The sequence below is a fragment of the Lagenorhynchus albirostris genome, chromosome 2, assembly GCF_949774975.1.
Source record: "Lagenorhynchus albirostris chromosome 2, mLagAlb1.1, whole genome shotgun sequence".
In the NCBI taxonomy this organism is placed as follows: Eukaryota; Metazoa; Chordata; class Mammalia; order Artiodactyla; family Delphinidae; genus Lagenorhynchus; species Lagenorhynchus albirostris.
The window spans coordinates 148,090,787-148,111,295 of NC_083096.1; the positions used below are offsets into that span (position 1 = coordinate 148,090,787).

Consider the following 20,509-nt stretch of genomic DNA (forward strand, 5'->3'; position numbering starts at 1 on the left):
TGAGGTCCTGTGCTTTGGGTACCTGGGTACAAAAGGAACTAATACTACTTGGACTGACATGAGGCCCCCCAACTACAGTCCCAGCTCCATGTAGCTTCAACAATTTTATTGGCTAAATGCTTCTTCCCAAGTTTACAGCTTAAAGAGTGGCCCTGCTCACTGGTTCCTCCTCCTAAGCCCCTAATGGGGCAGGAACCTTTAGCACAGGCTCAGAGATGGGGAGTAGGGGTTGGAAGTGGGGTGTAAGTGAGTTAGAAACGTGCTGATACTCCACAATTGGACAACAGGACAGAAAAACTCTTACTTCCTACTGCTGAAAACTGTCTACAGAAAGACATGAATGGGATGGAGATAGGCCAGAGTGCATCTCTGGCACTCGTCTCCACAAGAGTACACCCTTTGTCTTCTTACAACAGGACTTCAGGAACAGGGTAATGCTACGTCATTCTACACATTTTGCAAAAGTACATAGGCCCAAAATTGGCCATGAGGTTTGGGATTACCAGCTCCCCAACCTGGCAGGATGGGAAGAAAGAAAATGTGTCCATGAAAAGCTTTCGGAAGTGAGTCAGGTCTTCCACGTGAACCTTGATGTCGTATTGATTGGCCAGGAGCTCGATGGTGCCTTGCACCACATACTCATTCTGTAAGTGTGAGAGTGAGCAGGTGGAATAGACAACGTGGCCTCCTGGTTTGGTGGCAAGGAGTCCAGCCCTGTAACCGGAAAGAGAAAGTACCAGTGACTAGTGAGCTTCCCAGAAGTAGAAGCGCATCAGAAGAAGCTGGAAGGATAGGGGAGTGTATTGTGGGATGGGTAGCTGTGTTAGCCTCTGAAGTGCCTTCCACACTGACACCACCTGAAAGTTGTTCTCAAAGCTGAGAGCAACCCAACCTTACTCCATGGGCTCTCCTCCAAAAGTCCTTTTGAAATGGTCCCCTGATCTTTGACTCTGGTTGTAAACCAAACCCTGATGCTGCCCATGGACTGAGTCCCTACCCCAGCTCTACAGAGCCTTAACCTCAGTAATTATTTTTCAAAATTGTGCTACTCACTGACATGGGGACTAGCATAGAGGTAAAAGTGAATCTGTGCAGCCCATCCTGCTATGCATGTCCTACCACACAGTCTTTTCTTTTTTTTTGAATTTTATTTATTTATTTGTTTATACAGAAGGTTCTTATTAGTTATCTATTTTATACATATTAGCGTATATATGTCAATCCCAGTCTCCCAATTCATCCCATCACTACCACCACCCTCCCCGTCGCTTTCCCCACTTGGTGTCCATACGTTTGTTCTCTACATCTGTGTCTCTATTTCTGCCTTGCAAACCAGTTCACCTGTGCCATTTTTCTAGATTCCACACATATGAGTTAATATACGCATATATTGTTTTTCTCTTTCTGACTTACTTCACTCTGTATGACAGTCTCTAGGTCCATCTATGTCTCTACAAATGACCCAATTTCGATCCTTTTTATGGCTAATACTCCATTGTATATATATGTATCACATCTTCTTTATCCATTCATCTGTCAGCATTTAGGTTGCTTCCATGACCTGGCTATTGTAAATAGTGCTGCAATGAACACTGGGGTGCATGTGTCTTTTTGAATTATGGTTTTCTCTGGGTATATGCCCAGAAGTGGGATTGCTGGGTCATACGGTAATTCTATTTTTAGTTTTTTAATGAACGTCCATACTGTTCTCCATAGTGGCTGTATCAGTTTACATTCCCACCAACAGTGCAAGAGGGTTCCCTTTTCTCCACATCCTCTCCAGCATTTGCTGTCTGTAGATTTTCTAACGATGCCCATTCTGACCGGTGTGAGGTGATACCTCACTGTAGTTTTGATTTGCACTTCTCTAATAATTAGTGATGTGGAGCAGCTTTTCATGTGTCTCTTGGCCATCTGTATGTCTTCTTTGAAGAAATTTCTATTTAGGTCTTCTGCCCATTTTTTGATTAGGTTGTTTTTTTAACATTGAACCGCATGAGCTGTTTATATATTTTGGAGATTAATCCTTTGTTTATTCATTTGCAAATATTTTCTCCCATTCTGAGGGCTGTCTTTTCGTTTTGTTTATAGTTTCCTTTGCTCTGCAAAAGCTTTTAAGTTTCATTAGGTCCCATTTGTTTATTTTTGGTTTCATTTTCATTACTCTAGGAGGTGGGTCAAAAAAGATCTTGCTGTGATTTATGTCAAAGAGTGTTCTTCCTATGTTTCCCTCTAAGAGTTTTATAGTGTCTGGCCTTACACTTAAGTCTTTAATTGATTTTGAGTTTATTTTTGTGTATGGTATTAGGGAGTGTTCTAATTTCATTCTTTTACATGTAGCTGTCCAGTTTTCCCAGCACCACTTATTGAAGACACTGTCTTTTCTCCATTGTATATCCTTGCCTCCTTTGTCATAGATTAGTTGACCACAGGTGCGTGCATTTATCTCTGGGCTTTCTATACCATTCCACTGATCTATATTTCTGCTTTTATGCCAGTACCATATTCTCTTGATTACTGTAGCTTTGTAGTATAGTCTGGAGTCAGGGAGTCTGGTTCCTCCAGCTCCGCTTTTTTCCCTCAAGAAAAAAGACTGCTTTGGCTATTCAGGGTCTTTTGTGTCTCCATACAAATTTTAAGATTTTTTTGTTCTAGTTCTGTAAAAAATGCCATTGGTAATTTGATAGGGATTGCATTGAATCTGTAGATTGCTTTCGGTAGTATAGTCATTTTCACAATATTGACTCTTCCAATCCAAGAACATGGTGTATCTCTCCCTGTGTCATCTTTGGTTTCTTTCATCAGTGTCTTATAGTTTTCTGAGTACAGGTCTTTTACCTCCTTAGGTAGGTTTATTCCTAGGTATTTTATTCTTTTTGTTGCAATGGTGAATGGGATTGTATCCTTAATTTCTCCTTCTGATCTTTCGTTGTTAGTGTATAGGAATGCAAGAGATTTCTGTGCATTAATTTTGTATCCTGCAACTTTACCAAATTCATTGATTAGCTCTAGTAGTTTTCTGGTGACATCTTTAGGATGATCTATGTATAGTATCATGTCATCTGCAAACAGTGACAGTTTTACTTCTTCTTTTCCAATTTGTATTTCTTTTTCTTCTCTGATTGCTGTGTCTAGGACTTCCAAAACTATGTTGAATAATAATGGTGAGAGTGGACATCCTTGTCTTGTTCCTGATCTTAGTGGAAAGGCTTTCAGTTTTTCACCATTGAGAATGATGTTTGCTGTGGGTTTGTGGTACATGGCCTTTATTATGTTGAAGAAGGTTCCCTCTATGCCCACTTTCTGGACAGTTTTTATCATAAATGGGTGTTGAATTTTGTCAAAAGCTTTATCTGCATCTATGGAGATGATCATATGGTTTTTCTTCTTCAATTTGTTAATATGGTGTATCACATTGATCGATTTGCATATATTGAAGAATCCTTGTATCCCTGGGATAAATCCCACTTGATCATGGTGTATGATCCTTTTAATGTGTTGTTGGATTCTGTTTGCTAGTATTTTGTTGAGGATTTTTGCATCTATATTCATCAGTGATATTGGTCTGTAATTTTCTTTTTTTGTAGTATCTTTGTCTGGTTTTGGTATCAGGGTAATTGTGGCCTTGTAGAATGAGTTTGGGAGTGTTCCTTCCTCTGCAATTTTTTGGAAGACTTTGAGAAGGATAGCTGTTAGCTCTTCTCTAAATGTTTGATAGAATTCACCTGTGAAGCCATCTGGTCCTGGACTTTTGTTTGTTTGTTTTTTTAATTTATTTATTTTATTCAACTAATTTTTTTGGCTGCATTGGGTCTTCGTTGCTGCGCATGGGCTTTCTCTAGTTGCGGCAAGTGGGGGCTACTCTTCATTGCGGTTCACAGGCTTCTCATTATGGTGGCTTCTCTTGTTGGAGAGCACAGGTTTTAGGCGCGCAGGCTTCAGTAGTTGTGGCACACAGGCTCAGTAGCTGTGGCTCGTGGGCTCTAGAGTGCAGGCTCAGTAGTTACGGTGCACGGGCTTAGTTGCTCCACAGCATGTGGGATCTTCCCAGACCAGGGCTCAAACTCATGTCCCCTGCATTGGCAGGCAGATTCTTAACCACTGCACCACCAGGGAAGTCCCTGTTGGAGGATTTTTAATCACAGTTTCAATTTCATTACTTGTGATTGGTCTGTTCATGTTTTTCTATTCCTTCCTGGTTCAGTCTTGGAAGGTTATACCTTCCTAAGAATTTGTCCATTTCTTCCAGGTTGTCCATTTTATTGGCATAGAGTTGCTTGTAGTAGTCTCTTAGGATGCTTTGTATTTCTGCAGTGTCTGTTGTAACTTCTCCTTTTTCATTTCTAATTTTATTGATTTGAGTCCTCTCCCTCTTTTTCTTGATGAGTCTGGCTAATGGTTTATCAATTTTGTTTATCTTCTCAAAAAACCAGCTTTTAGTTTTATTGATCTTTGCTATTGTTTTGTTTCTATTTCATTTATTTCTGCTCTGATCTTCATGATTTACTTCCTTCTACTAACCTTGGGTTTTGTTTGTTCTTCTTTCTCTAGTTTCTTTAGGTGTAAGGTTAGATTGTTTATTTGAGACTTTTCTTGTTTCTTGAGGTAGGATTGTGCTGCTACAAACTTCCTTCTTAGAACTGCTTTTGCTGCATCCCACAGGTTTGGATCGTCATGTTTTTATTGTCATTTGTCTCTAGGTATTTTTTTATTTCCTCTTTGATCTCTTCAGTTATCTCTTGGTTATTTAGTAACATATTGTTTAGCCTCCATGTGTTTGTGTTTTTTACGGGTTTTTTCCCTGTAATTTATTTCTAATCTCATAGCGCTGTGGTTGGAAAAGATGCTTGATTCAATTGTCTTAAATTTACCAAGGCTTGATTTGTGACCCAAGATGTCATCTATCATGGAGAATGTTCCGTGTGCACTTGAGAAGAAAGTGTAATCTGCTGTTTATGGATGGAGTGTCCTATAAATATCAATTAAATCTATCTGGTCTACTGTGTCATTTAAAGCTTGTGTTTCCTTATTAATTTTCTGTCTGGATGATCTGTCCATTGGTGTAAGTGAGGTGTTAAAGTCCCTCACTATTATTGTGTTACTGTTGATTTCATCTTTTATAGCTGTTAGCACTTGCCTTATGTATAGAGGTGCTCCTAGGTTGGGTGCATATATATTTATAATTGTTATATCATCTTCTTGGATTGATCCCTTGATCATTATGTAGTGTCATTCCTTGTCTCTTATAACATTCTTTATTTTAAAGTCTATTTTATCTCATATGAGTATTGCTACTCCAGCTTTCTTTTGATTTCCATTTGCATGGAATATCTTTTTCCATCCCCTCACTTTCAATCTGTATGTGTCCCTAGGTCTGAAGTGGGTCTCTTGTAGACAGCATATATGTGGGTCTTGTCTTTGTATCCATTCAGTGAGCCTGTGTCTTTTGGTTGGAGCATTTAATCCATTCACATTTAAGGTAATTATCGATATGTATGTTCCTATTACCATTTTCTTTATTATTCTGGGTTTGTTCTTGTAGGTCCTTTTCTTCTCCTGTATCTCCCACTTAGAGAAGTTTCTTTAGCATTTGTTGTAGAGCTGGTTTGGTGGTGCTGAATTCTCTTAGCTTTTGCTTGTCTGGAAAGCGTTTGATTTCTCCATCGAATCTGAATGAGATCCTTGCCAGGTAGAGTAATCTTGGTTGTAGGTTCTTCCCTTTCATCACTTTAAATATATCATGCCACTCCCTTCAGGCTTGTAGAGTTTCTCCTTAGAAATTAGCTGTTAACCTTATGGGAGTTCCCTTGTATGTTGTTTGTCATTTTTCCCTTGTTGCTTTCAATAATTTTTCTTTGTCTTTAATTTTTGTCAATTTGATTACTATGTATCTCAGCATGTTTCCCCTTGGGTTTATCCTGCCTGGGACTCTCTGCTCTACCTGCACTTGGGTGGCTATTTCCTTTCCCATGTTAGAGAATTTTTCAACTATAATCTCTTCAAATATTTTCTCAGGTCCTTTGTCTCTCTCTACTCCTTCTGGGACCCCTATAATGTGAATGTTGGTGCGTTTAATGTTGTCCCAGAGGTCTCTTAGGCTGTCTTCGTTTCTTATCATTCTTTTTTCTTTATCATGTTCTGTGGTAGTGAATTCCACCATTCTGTCTTCCAGATCACTTATCTGTTCTTCTGCCTCAGTTATTCTGCTATTGATTTCTTCTAGTGTATTTTTCATTTCAGTTATTGTATTGTTCACCTCTGTTTGTTTGTTCTTTAATTCTTCTAGGTCTTTATTAAACATTTCTTGCATCTTCTCAATCTTTGCCTCCATTCTTTTTCTGAGGTCCTGGATTATCTTCACTATCATTATTCTGAATTCTTTTTCTGGAAGGTTGTTTATCTCTACTTCATTTAGTTGTTTTTCTGGGATTTTTATCTTGTTCCTTCATCTAGTACATAGTCCTCTACCTTTTCATTTTGTCTATGTTTCTGTGAATGTGGTTTTCGTTCCACAGGCTGCAGGACTGTAGTTCTTCTTGCTTCTGCTGTCTGCCCTCTGGCAGATGAGGCTATCTAAGAGGCTTGTGCAAGCTTTCTGATGGGAAGGATTGGTGGTGGGTAGAGCTGGGTGTTGCTCTGGTGGGCAGAGCTCAGTAAAACTTTAATCGGCTTGCCTGCTGATGGGTGGGGCTGAGCTCCCTCCCTGTTTGTTGTTTGGCCTGAGGTGATCAGCACTGGAGCCTAGAGGCTCTTTGGTGGGGCTAATGGTGGGCTCCGGGAGGGCTCATGCCAAGGAGTACATCCCAGAACCTCTGCTGCCAGTGTCCTTGTCCCTGCCGCTTCTGCAGGAGACCCTCCAACACTAGCAGGTAGGTCTGGTTCAGTCTCCTATGGGGTCACTGCTCCTTCTCCCTGGGTCCTGATACGCACAATACTTTGTGTGTGTCCTCCAAGAGTGGAATCTGTTTCCCCCGGTCCTGTCAAAGTCCTGCAATCAAATCCCACTAGCCTTCAAAGTCTGATTCTCTGGGAATTCCTCCTCCCACTGCCAGATCCGCAGGTTTGGAAGCCTGACGTAGGGCTCAGAACCTTCACTCCAGTTTGTGAGTCACTCACCCAGCAGTTATGGGATTTGATGTTATTGTGATTGCGCCCCACCTACCATCTCATTGTGGCTTCTCCTTTGTCTTTGGATGTGGGATATCTCTTTTGTTGAGTTCCAGTGTCTTCCTGTTGATGACTGTTCATCAGTTAGCTGTGATTCCAGTGCTCTCACAAGAGGGAGTGAGCGCACATCCTTCTACGCTATCTTGAACCAATCTCCACATAGAGTCTTTATGTCCCAGAGAAAGACCATCCAATGATGATTGTCTCCTCCAGGCAGATTCCCAGCCAGAAGACCCTTCTATGGGTAATGGTCTTGGCAACAGCTTCTAGCCCCCAAGCCCCCCAGGTGACCAGACCCCACCACAGCATTGTGGCCCAAAGTCCTGAGTTTCTGTAAATCTATTACTCACGCAAGAAGCTGCACCTGCAGCATAGGCAACATCTGCCGCTCCTTCTTCCTTGAACGCTTAAAGATGTTGTTCTCCTCCTCATGAAGGGAGTGGCGGTCTGTTGTACAGGGCACATCCACCAGCACCTGCCCAGGAGTGTTAAAGCGTAAAGTATTAGGGCTCCTTACAGGCTCCTCTTCCTCAGGCCAGGGGTGTTTTAGGCCCCTAACCTGGAGGGTTCTGCAGAGTGCTCCCCTAGCCCATCCCCCCACTGCAGAGCATCTGACAAAGCTTCTCACTTTAACCTGGTGGACAATTGTGAAATAATCAGTGGGAAAATAGTACATCTAAGTATACTCATGGCTGGGCAAAAAACCAAAACCAACATACAAAAAACTGAATTAAGTAGTTGATATCAACCTAGAAAGAAATCTTCAGTGCTTCAGGGCTCTGTCCTTGACTCTGTCCCTAGCTATTTGAATGAAAACATCCAATTTACAGATGATATAATACCCAAAGGGTAGCTAATATATTGAATAACAGGATCAGGATTCAAAATTATCTTATGCTAAAACAATGTCATATCCAATATGGAAAAGTTTTAAAGTGAGAGATGGAAAGTCATTCATTCATTGAGGAATTCCTCAGTGGTCCAGTGGTTAGGACTCCACGCTTTCACTGCTGAGGGCCTGGGTTCAATGCCTGATCAGGGAACAAAGATCCCACAAGCTGCGCAATGTGGCCAAAAATAAATAAATAAATAAAGTTATTCATTTATTTACTAAGAACCCACTCTGCGATGGGCACTGAAGACCAAAAAACAAAAACAAAAAACCTACCCATCCCCCCAAAAAAACAGTCCTGTATTTACATTTCAAAAAGTAAAATCAGGACTTCCCTAGTGGTGCAGTAGATAAGAATCCACCTGCCAGTGCAGGGGACATACGTTCCAGCCCTGGTCTGGGAAGATCCCACATGCCGCAGAGCAACTAAGCCTGTGCGCCACAACTACTGAGCCTGCGCTCTAGAGCCTGTGAGCCACAACTACTGAAGCCCGCATGCCTAGAGCACGTGTTCTACAATAAGAGAAGACACCGCAATAAGAAGCATGTGCATCGCAATGAAGAGTAGCCCCCACTTGCCGCAACTAGAGAAAGCCCGCGTGCAGCAATGAAGACCCAGTGCAGCTAAAAAATAAATTAAATTTATTTAAAAGAAGAAGTAAAATCATCTGTGGAAAAGATCTATAAATTTTCAGTCAAGCAGAAATTCCGAGTAAATTAGTAATGACCCAGTGTTCAATATCCTGCTGTACTCCGAGGCTGAATGAATTGATACAGTGTATACAGAGTAAGAGAAATAATGACTACCTTGCATTCTGGTCAGGTCGTATCTCAAGAAATGTGATGCGGCTAGCGTCCACAGGAAAAATTGACATTAACTAAATAGGAATGCTCAGAGAAGGGCATAGGAATGCTCAGAGAAGGGCCACTGGGATGTTTAGAAACCACACGATAGAAGAAATTAATACCTTCTGTTTCCAGGAACGTAGTAAACTAGATATCTTGAAACCCTTGTGATACAAAATATCTAAACATAAAATATATTTTTAAGGGCTTCCCTGGTGGCGCAGTGGTTGAGAGTCCGCCTGCCGATGCAGGGGACACGGGTTCGTGCCCCAGTCCGGGAAGATCCCGCATGCCACGGAGCGGCTGGGCCCGTGAGCCATGGCCGCTGAGCCTGCGTGTCCGGAGCCTGTGCTCCGCAACGGGAGAGGCCACAACAGTGAGAGGCCCGCGTACCACAAAAAAAAAAATATATATATATATATATTTATATATATATATATTTTTTTAATACTTTTAAATGCATAGCTCATAGAAAATTAGAGAAATCCTCAGAAGCCAAAGAAAAACCAGGAGCACAAATCCAGGGAGGGATTCCAGAGCTGAAGTCGATGCCTTCTATTTTTTTTATCTTTTTTAATTGAAGTATAGTTCACTTACAATGTTGTATTAGTTTCTGGTATATAGTGAAGTGATTCAGTAAATATATATATTTACACGTATATATTATATATATTATTTTTCAGATTCTTTTCTTTGTACTTTATTACAAGATACTGAATACAGTTCCCTGTGCTATAGGGAACTATATTCCCTATAGCACACTTCCCACTAGGCCACCAGGGAACTCCCAGGACCTTGTTGTTTATCTATTTTATATACAGTAGTTTGCACCTGCTAATCCTAAAACTCCTAATTTATCCCTCCCCCCTTCCCCTCTGGTAACCATAAGTTTGTCTTCTATGTCTGTGAGTCTGTTTCTGTTTTGTAAGTAAGTTCATTCGTATCTTTTTTTTAGGTTCCACATGTAAGTGATCTGTGATATTTGTCTGTCTGTGTCTGACTTACTTTATTTAGTATGATAATCTCTAGGTCCATCCATGTTGCTGCAAAAGGCATTATTTCATTTTTTTTGTGGCTAAGTAGTATTCCACTGTATATATGTACTGCATCTTCTTTATCCATTCATCTGTCAATAGACATTTAGATTGCTTCCGATTCTTGGCCCTTGTAAATAATACTGCTATGAACATGGGGGTGCATGTATCTCTTTGAATTATAGTTTTGTCTGGACATATGTCAAGGAGTGGGATAGCTGCATCATATGGCAACTCTATTTTTAGTTTTCTGAGAAACCTCCATACCATTTTCCATAGTGGCTGCACCAATTTACATTCCCACCAACCGTGTAGGAGGGTTCTCTTTTCTCCACACCCTCTCCAGTGTTTATTATTTATAGACTTTTTGATGAATGCCATTCTGACTGATGTGAGGTGATACCACATTGTAGTATTTTTTTTTATTTTTTATTTTTGGCTGCATTGGGTCTTCACTGCTGTGCGTGGGCTTTCTCTAGCTGCAGCAAGTGGGGGCTGCTCTTCATTGCGGTGCATGGGCTTCTCATTGTGGTGGCTTCTTTGTTGCGGAGCACAGGTGCTAGGCGTGCAGGCTTCAGTAGTTGTGGCACACAGGCTCAGTAGTTGTGACTCGCAGGCTCTAGAGCTCAGGCTCAGTAGTTGTGGCACACAGGCTCAGTAGTTGTGACTCGCAGGCTCTAGAGCGCAGGCTCAGTAGTTGTGGCACACAGGCTTAGTTGCTCCATGGCATGTGGGATCTTCCTGGACCAGGGATTGAACCCATGTCCCCTGCATTGGCAGGCGGATTCTTTTTATTTATTTATTTATTTATCTATCTATCTTTGGCTGCGTTGAGTCTTCATTGCTGCACGCAGGCTTTCTCTAGTTGCTGTGAGTGGGGGCTACTCTTCATTGAGGTGTGTGGGCTTCTCACTGCCGTGGCTTCTCTTGTTGCAGAGCACGGGCTCTAGGCACACGGGTTTCAGTAGTTGTGGCACACAGCCTCAGTAGTTGTGGCTCGCGGGCTCTAGGGAACAGGCTCAGTAGTTGTGGTGCACGGGCTTAGTTGCTCTGCGGCATGTGGGATCTTCCTGGACCGGGGCTTGAACCCGTGTCCCCTGCATTGGCAGGTGGATTCTTAACCACTGCACCACCAGGGAAGTCCCAGCAGGCAGATTCTTAACCACTGTGCCACCAGGGAAGTCCCCACGTTGTAGTTTTCATTTGCATTTCTCCAATAATTAGCAATGTTGATCATCTCTTCATGTGCCCATTGGAGGTGCCTTCTATCTTTTATCAATCCCTAGTAACCCAAACCCTTGGAGGGCAGAAAACTGGGCACTTGAGGTACAGAATTGGAATGGAAATCCACAAAAAAGTCAAAATCCTTAAAGGGCTACATGCTCAATCAAAGTATGAACTAGGGGGGAAAAATCAGCCACAATGGGACTTCCCTGGCAGTCCAGTGGTTAAGACTCTGTGCGTCCAATGCAGGGGGCACAGGTTCAATCCCTGGATGGGGAACTAAGATCCCACATGCCACGTGGCACAGCCAAAAAAAGAAAAATCAGACACAATGGAAGACAAGAGAACTTGTCTGTTTTGGCTTTAACTCCAGGCAAAAAGAAAAAAAAGTCTCCCTGAGAATTTGTAACCACTCAGATAGGAGGTTCAAACTCATGATGCCTGCATGATCCAGAAAATTCCCTGGATTGAGCAATCCCCCAAACACCTATCTTTTTTTTTTTTTTTTTTTTTTTTTTTTGCGGTACGCGGGCCTCTCACTGCTGTGGCCTCTCCCGTCGCGGAGCACAGGCTCCGGACGCGCAGGCTCAGCGGCCATGGCTCACGGGCCCAGCTGCTCCGTGGCATGTGGGATCTTCCCAGACCGGGGCACGAACCCGTGTCCCCTGCATCGGCAGGCGGACTCTCAACCACTGCGCAACCAGGGAAGCCCACCAGGGCTCTTTTAATTAACTAGGCAATGATCATAAGCTGACAATAAACAAAATCAGGCTTTACACTTCTAGTAAAAGCAGAATAGCTTGTAAACCAATGCTCCTGGTGGAACAATTAGAAATGCTTGACAAAATATTTAAAATATCTATCTGAAATCATTAGAGATCTACTAAAGAACCAAGAACTGAGGGGCTAAGATCCTAGAGAGGATAAAGTACAGGTAGGTAAGCCAGAAGCATTCAGCTCTACTGTGACAAATAAGGGGTTGAGAAGATGAACAGAACTTTCAGCAGTCTTATAGAACTGTGGGGACAAAAACTGGAGTTCAGAGTCTACACCAAGGAGTAGAGGGTCCTAGTAAAGAAACACCTCATGCCTTGAGCTAGAGCGCTGAAATTAAATACCCTACGTATAAAGGTAAACTGGAAAAAGAACAGCCCTCACAAACTCCAGCTTTGAATCAGCCTAATTTCTGGCTGAATTAAGATGATCTGCTCTGATGTTAACTGTCAGCCTTAGGAAAATCAAATCCTTTCCAGAGGAAGATATCTAGAGCCTCAGATTATCCCTGCAATTCTTCACAAAAAATGTCTGGCATTCTAACAAAAAAATCACTAATACCAGGAGATAAAAGCAAATGACCAAAAACCAAGAGAAAAAACAGATCATAGAAGCTGACCCATGAGATCCAAATACTAGAATTATCATAGTATTTGAAAAAATCATGCGTATGTTCAAGAAGTTAGATGAAAAGACATAAAATTTTATCATTTCTAATTTCTACAGAGCTAGAATTTTTTTTAAATAATCAGCTGGAAATTCTAAAACTGGAAAATATAATAACTGAAATCAAGAACTCAATAGATGCAGTGAGAATATAAGTTACTGCAGCCACTATGGACAACAGTATGGTGGTTCCTCAAAAAATTAAAAATAGAACTATCATATCATCCAGAAATTCTACTTCTAGGTATTTACCTGAAGATAACAAAAACTTTACTTTGAAAAGATATCTGCACCCCCACGATCACTGCACCATTATTTACAATAGCCAAGACATGGAAACAACCTAAGTGCCCATCAACAGATGAATAAATAAAGAAAATGTGGAATATATATACAACGGAATATTACTGAGCCATAAAAGAGAAGGAAATTCTTCCATTTGAGACAATATGGATGGACCTTGAGGGCATTATGCTAAGTGAAATAAGTCAGACAGAGAAAGACAAATACTGCATGATCTCACTTATATGCAAAATGTGAAAAAAAGAAAAAGAAAGAAAGAAAGAGCTAGTAGATACAGAGAACAGAGTAGTGGTTACCTGAGGCAGGGAGTGGAAGGTGGGCACAATGGGTGAAGGTGATTAAAAGGTACAAACTTCCAGTTATAAAACAAATAAGTCCTGGGGATATAATGTACAACATGATCACTATAGTTAGCAATACTGTATTATATATTTGAAAGTTGCTAAGAGAGTAGATTTTAAAAGTTCTCAGAAGTTCCCTGGTGGCCTATTGGTTAGGATTCCGAGCTTTCTCACGCTATAGCCCAGGTTCAGTCCCTGGTCAGGGAACTGAGATCCCACAAGCTGCATGGTGCAGCCAAAAAAAAAGGTTCTCATGATAAGAAAAAAATTTGTGGGACTTCCCTGGTGGTCCAGTGGTTAAGACTGCATGCTTCCATTGCAGGGGGCACAGGTTCAATCCCTGGTCAGGGAACTAAGATCCCACAGGCCGCATGGCAGCCAAAAAAAAAGAAAAAAATTTGTTAACTATGTGTGGTGATAAATGTTAATTAACTAAACTTATTGTGATAATCATCTCACAATATATACGTATATCAAATCATTATGTTGTACACCTAAAACTAATACAATATTAACATGTATGTCAATTATTTCTCAATTTTTAAAAAGACCTCAACAGATGTATTTAACAGCTTATTAGACGCAGGTAAGAAAGGACTGGTGAATCAGGTCAAACACGACATCCAGATTGAATCATGATGGAAAAAAGAGAAATACAGGAAAGAATATAAAACTTATATGGGACATGATGAAAAAGCCTAACATACATGTAATTAAAGTCCCAAAATTATGAGAAAAAAATGAAACAGAAAATTATATGAAGAGATAATGACTGAGAATTTTCTAAAACTGATGAGAAAATCAAACCACAGATTCAGGAAGCACTATGAACCCCAGGCAGGAGATATACACACCACCTTTAAAGGAGTTTTTTTTTTTTTTGAGGGGGGGGCATGCCTCATGGCTTGTGGGATTTTATTTCTCTGACCAAGGACTGAACCCAGGCCCCGGCAGTGAAAGCACTGAGTTCTAAACACTGGACTGCCAGGAAATTCCCCTCAAGAAGTTTTAATAAGACTTATAGTTGACTTCTCAACAGAAACAATGAATAGCAAAATAAATAAGATCTTCAGGGACTTCCCTGGTGGTCCAGTGGCTAAGACTCCATGCTCCCAATGCAGGGGGCCCAGGTTCAATCCCTGGTCAGGGAACTAGATCCCATATGCTGCAACTAAAGATCCCGCACACCACAACAAATATCCCACGTGCCTCAACTAAGACCCAGTGCAGCCAAATAAATAAATAAATATTTTAAAAAATAAAAAAACAAGACCTTCAAAATGCTAAAAGGAAACAATTACCAATATAGAATTCTATGTCCAGTGAAATTATCTTTCAAATATGGTTTTTAGACTCAATGTAATTCCTGGCAAAAGCCCTGAAAGTCTTGTTGTGTAAATTGACAAAATTTATGAAAATACAAAAGAACCAAGAAGAGCCAAGAGAAATTCAAAGATAAAGTTAGAGGATTTAGTATACCAGATATTAAAGACTTATTATAAAGCCACAGCAATGAAGACAGTATAGTTTCTTGAAAAGAAAGATAAATAGGCCAATAGAACAGAACAGAGTCCAGAAACAAACCCACATATATATGGATACTTGATTTATGACAAAGGTGACAAGGCAGAGCTGTGGAAAATGAATAATCTCTTCAATAATTGATACTGGGTCAACTAAATACCATTTTTAGTATCCTAACTTTGTTCACTACACATAAAAATCAGTTCCAACTGGACTGTAAATCTAAGTGACAAAGGTAAAACAAAAATGTTTCTAGGGCTTCCCTGGTGGCACAGTAGTTGAGAGTCCGCCTGCCAATGCAGGGAACATGGGTTCGTGCCCCGGTCCAGGAAGATCCCACATGCCGTGGAGCAGCTGGGCCCGTGAGCCATGGCCGCTGAGCCTGCACGTCCGGAGCCTGTGCTCCGCAACGGGAGAGGCCACAACAGTGAGAGGTCCGTGTACCACAAAAAAAAAAAAAAAAAAATGTTTCTAGAAGGTAGTACTAGAATATCTTTATTACCTTAGGGTAGGCAAAGGTATCTTAAATAAGACCTAATGTGAAGAAAAGGGAACCCTCCTACACTGTTGGTGGGAATGTAAATTGGTACAGCCATTACAGAAAACAGTACAGAGGTTCCTCAAAAAACTAAAATAGAGTTGCCGTATGATCCAGCTATCCCACTCCTGGGCATATATCCAGACAAAACTATAATTCAAAGAGATACATGCACCCCTATGTTCCTAGCAGCACTATTCACAATAGCCAAGACAAGGAAACAACTTAAATGTCCACTGACACATGAATGGATAAAGAAGATGTGGTACACATATATAATAGTATACTATTCAGCCACAAAAAAGAATGAAATAATGCCATTTGCAGCAACATGGATGGACCTAAAGATTATCATACTAAGTGAAGTAAGTCAGAAAAAGAAAGACAAATACCATATGATATCACTTATATGTGGAATCTAAAATATGACACAAATGAACTTATATACAAAATAGAAACAGATTCACAGACATAGAGAACAGACTTGTGGTTGCCAAAGGGGAGAGGGGTTGGGGGAGGGATGGATTGGGAGTTTGGGATTAGCAGGCGCAAACTATTATATATAGAAATAACCCAGGAAACTATATTCAATATCCTGTGATAAGCTATAATGGAAAAGAATGTGAAAAAGACTGTATATGTATTTGTATAACTGAATCACTGTGCTGTACAGCAGAAATTAACGCAACACTGTAAATCAACTATACTTCAATAAAATAAATTAAAAAAAATAAGACCCAAAAGCATTAACCATTGTGACAAATTAGACTACATTAAGAACTTCTGTTTCATCCTAAGAGGGTGAAAAGATAAGTTACAGAGCGGAAGAAGATATTTATAATACATATATATAAAGGACTCATATCCAGAATAAATAAAGGAACACTCACACATTAAAAAGAGACAAACAAGGGGACTTCCCTGGTAGTCCAGTGGTTAAGAGTCCACCTTCCAATGCAGGCAACACAGGTTCAATCCCTGGTCAGGGAACTAAGATCCCACATGCCATGGAGCAACTAAGCCCGTGCACCACAACTAGAGCCCGTGTGCTGCAACTACAGGGACCACACGCTCTGGAGCTCACGCCACAACTACTGAGCCCGCGAGCTCTGGAGCCCACGTGCAACAACTAGAGAGAAGCCCGCATGCCTCAACGAAGAGCCCATGTGCCACAATGAAAGATCCCGCGTGCCGCAACTGAGACCCGACGCAACCAAAAATAAATAAATAAATAAGAAGTAAATCCTTAAAGACAGACAGGGAATTCCCTGGTGGTCCGGTGGTTAGGACTCCACACTTTCACTGCTGAGGGAATGTGAGGGAATGGGTTCAAACCCTGGTCAGGGAACTAAGATTCCACAAGCCCCATGGTGCGGCCAAATAAATAAATAAAATAAAAAGTAAATAAAATTTAGAAGTAAATAAATAAAAATAGACAGACACATTAAAAAGAGACAGATAATAGGAAAAACAGGCAAAAGACTTGAATTCTCACTTCAAAAAAAAATAGCCAATCAACACATGAAAAGGTGTCCAAACTCATTAGTCATCAGTGAAACAAAAATTAACATCACAATGCAAATACCATTATACGCCCATCAAAATGGCTAAAGTGAGGAAAAAATAGTGTATACACACATACACACACACACACACACACACACACACACATATTTTTTTTGGCCACATCACACAGCATGCGGGACACAGGATATTAGTTTCCCGACCAGAGATCAAACCCGTGCCCCCTGCAGTGGAAGCACAGAGTCTTAACCACTGGACCACCAGGGAAGTCCCAAAATAGTATATGTTGATAAGGTTGTGGAACACCAGGAATTTTCATGCACTGTAGGTAGGAATGTAAACTCGCACAATCACTTGGAAAACTTTGACAGTAGTGACTAAAACTGAACATATACATACTCTATGACTCAGAAATTCAACAGGAATGTGTACATAGTGCAACAAAACACATTTACAGGAATGATCACAGCAGTGTTGTTTGTAATAGCCCCAAACTGGAAGTGACTCAAATGTCTCTTACGAATAGAATAGACTATAAATTCTGTATATACACCATTATATATAATACAGCAACAACAATGAATAAACCACTGCCAGGGGCAACAACATGGATGAATCTCACAAACATAATGAGAGAAAAAAGTCAGACAAGAGTACACAGTATATGATTACATTTATATGAAGTACATCCATGGTTTTAGAAGTCAGAATAGTGATCACCTCTAGGAAGACAGAAAGGGGCATAAGAGAGTTTCTGGGATGCTGGTAGTATCATACTTCTTGAAAGGGTAGTAATAATATATTTCACTATAAGATCATTCTTTAAGCAGTATATTGATGATTTGATCACTTCTGTTATACTCCAACAGAAAAATTGTTAGAAAATTATGAAAGGTGATAAAAATGACCACAAAATTTAAAGGGAGGGCTTCCCTGGTGGCGCAGTGGTTGAGAGTCCGCCTGCCAATGCAGGGGACACGGGTTCGTGCCCCGGTCTGGGAAGATCCCACATGCCGCAGAGCGGCTGGGCCTGTGAGCCATGGTTGCTGAGCCTGCGCATCCGGAGCCTGTGCTCTGCAACGCAATGGGAGAGGCCACAACAGTGAGAGGCCCGCATACCACAAAAAACAAAAAAAAAATTTTAAAGGGAAACAAGCTTCCTTGAGCAAGTGTTAGCAGAAACAACCACCAGTAGAATTAAACCCCCAAAGAGTTTTCATATTGAAATTATCTAATGTAGAATTAAAATATAAACCTTCCTGGGACTTCCCTGGTGGCACAGTGGTTAAGAATCCACCTGCCAATGCAAGGGACATGGGTTCGAACCCTAATCTGGGAAGATCCTACATGCCACAGAGCAACTAAGCCCATGCGCCACAGCTACTGAGCCTGCGCTCTAGAGCTCGTGAGCCACAACTACTGAAGCCCATGTGCCTAGAGCCCGTGCTCCGCAACAAGAGAAGCCACCGCAATGAGAGGTCTGCGCACCGCAACCAAGAGTAGCCCCCACTCGCACCAACTAGAGAAAGCTTGTGCACAGCAACGAAGACCCAATGCAGCCAAAAATAATTAATTAAATAATTTTAAAAAAATATATATATATATAAACCTTCCTAAATAAAGTAAAACAAACACAGTAAATAATTTGACAGAGCCAAAACCAAATATATCGTGACAATTGTTTTAAAAGAATAAAATTTACAGATTCGTTCACAAAGCAAAACCCAACTCTATGCAATATATAAGAGACATATCCAGCCCTAGCGCGGCTATGAGCAAGCGGAACCAGGTGTCGTACGTGCGGCCAGCCGAGCCGGCGTTCCTGGCCCGCTTCAAGGAACGGATCGGCTACGAGGAAGGGCCCACGGTAGAAACCAAGAGAATCCAGCTTCAGCTCCCAGGTGAAGATGGTGATCACAGTGACAAAGAAGATGAACAGCCCCAAGTGGTGGTTTTAAAAAAGGGAGACCTATCAGTTGAAGAAGTCATGAAAATTAAAACAGAAATAAAGGCTGCCAAAGCAGATGAAGAACCAGCTTCAGCTGATGGAAGAATTATGTATCGAAAACCAGTCAAGCGTTCCTCAGATGAAAAATATTCCGGTTTAAGAGCAAGCTCAAAAAAGAAGAAGACAAATGAAAAAGATGAAATAAATAAGCAGGATTCAGTTAAAAAAAACTCACAAAAGCAAATCAAAAATAGTAGCCTCCTTTCTTTTGACAATGAAGATGAAAATGAATAAGTGTAAATAAATATTTTGGACTTAGTCTTCTTTAAGAAAAAAAAAAAGAGACATATCTAAAAGGAAGTGATTTAACAAGGCTAAATATAAAGAGATGGGTAAAGGTATAACTGCAACACCTATAAAAAGAAAGCTGTGAGTGGGGAGGCAGGTAGGTATCTTGCCATGAAAATGCAGAGCTCTGGCACTCCAGCTGATGGCCAGGTAGAGTTGGGGGAGAGATAGAGTTACCAAGAGTGTATGGAGCCCTGAGATAGTATTCTTCTTTGCATTTAAAGTGCTTCACCCTTGCCTAACACGTAGTATGTGTTACTATGTTATAGTGTGCACAACTATTTGTTCAACAAATAAATTAACAAAGACATCTTCAGGACATTAAAGCTGTTTTCAAATGTCTGAAGCATTTTGATGTGAAATGGGAGGCAGCTCACTGTTCTAAAAGGCATAGCTAGGACCGATGAATGGAAATAATATAATAAGGATTGTGATGATGACAATATTATTAAATGCTTTCTATATACCAGAAGCTATGCTAAATGCATTCTTATTTAATCTTCACCTATGTGATAGGCACTACTATTATCCTTATTTTACAGATGAAGAAACTAAAGCTTAAACTGAAAGGTTAACTTGCCCAAACTTCTCTGGCTGATAAGTGATAGAGCCAGGACTCCGCCAGGATCCATACTGCTTGGATCTCCGCAACTAGAGAAAAAACCTGCACACAGCAACAAATGCAGCCAAAAATAAATAAATTTTTAAAATTAAAAAATATATATGAAATGACTTTCAACTTCATTCATAACAAAATGCAAATTAGATGCTTCAGTTTGGCAAAAAACAAAAAGTTGGACAACATCAATGGTGGCAGGATATGAGGAAACAGTACTCTTATTCATTACCAGTAGAAATGAAACTGATTTGGCCTCCATAGGGAGTGATTTAGTAACCTCTGTCAATATCCTAAGTACATATAAACTGTTATCCAGCAATTATACTCCAAAAACAAAAACAAAAGCTTGAACTTCAAGGCACATTATTAAATTTAAATAAATACAAAGTTCAGAATAGTAAACATAATATACTACCATTCCTTTTTTTTTTTAAACATCTTTATTGGAGTATAATTGCTTTACAATGTTGTGTTAGTTTCTGCTGTATAACAAAGTGAATCAGCTATATGTATACATATATCCCCATATCCCCTCCCTCTTGTGTCTCCCTCCCACCCCTCCATGTGGTCACAAAGCACGGAGCTGATCTCCCTGTGCGATGCAACTGCTTCCCACTAGGTATCTATTTTACATTTGGTGGTGTATATATGCCAATGCTACTCTCTCACTTCGTCTCAGCTTACCCTTGCCCCTCCCCGTGTCCTCAAGTCCATCCTCTATGTCTGCGTCTTTATTCCTGTCTTGCCCCTAGGTTCATCAG

The 20,509-nt window shown here is 40.7% G+C and overlaps 2 protein-coding genes across 2 annotated transcripts in view; one reads left to right on the forward strand and one right to left on the reverse strand.

The window, feature by feature from the left end:
• Positions 1 to 91: 91 nt before the first annotated feature.
• Positions 92 to 20,509, reverse strand: part of NSUN4 (NOP2/Sun RNA methyltransferase 4) — a 33,600-nt gene continuing 13,182 nt past the window's right edge. The window contains exons 5-6 of the mRNA XM_060140149.1: positions 7,518 to 7,642; positions 92 to 714 (exon numbers count right to left, since the gene is read on the reverse strand). Of these exons, the coding sequence (XP_059996132.1) occupies positions 438 to 714; positions 7,518 to 7,642 (402 nt within the window). The 3' untranslated portion in view covers positions 92 to 437. The remainder of the gene's footprint in view (positions 715 to 7,517; positions 7,643 to 20,509) is intronic.
• Positions 18,598 to 19,114, forward strand: LOC132516218 (uncharacterized protein KIAA1143 homolog). Its single transcript, XM_060142627.1, has one exon. It carries the CDS (start codon positions 18,605 to 18,607, stop codon positions 19,073 to 19,075), a length of 471 nt encoding a protein of 156 aa, XP_059998610.1. The 5' UTR covers positions 18,598 to 18,604; the 3' UTR covers positions 19,076 to 19,114.

Coding starts and splice junctions, on each gene's coding strand:
- LOC132516218 (XM_060142627.1), top strand. CDS start 18,605: ATGAGCAAGCGGAACCAGGTGTCGTACGTGCGGCCAGCCGAGCCGGCG.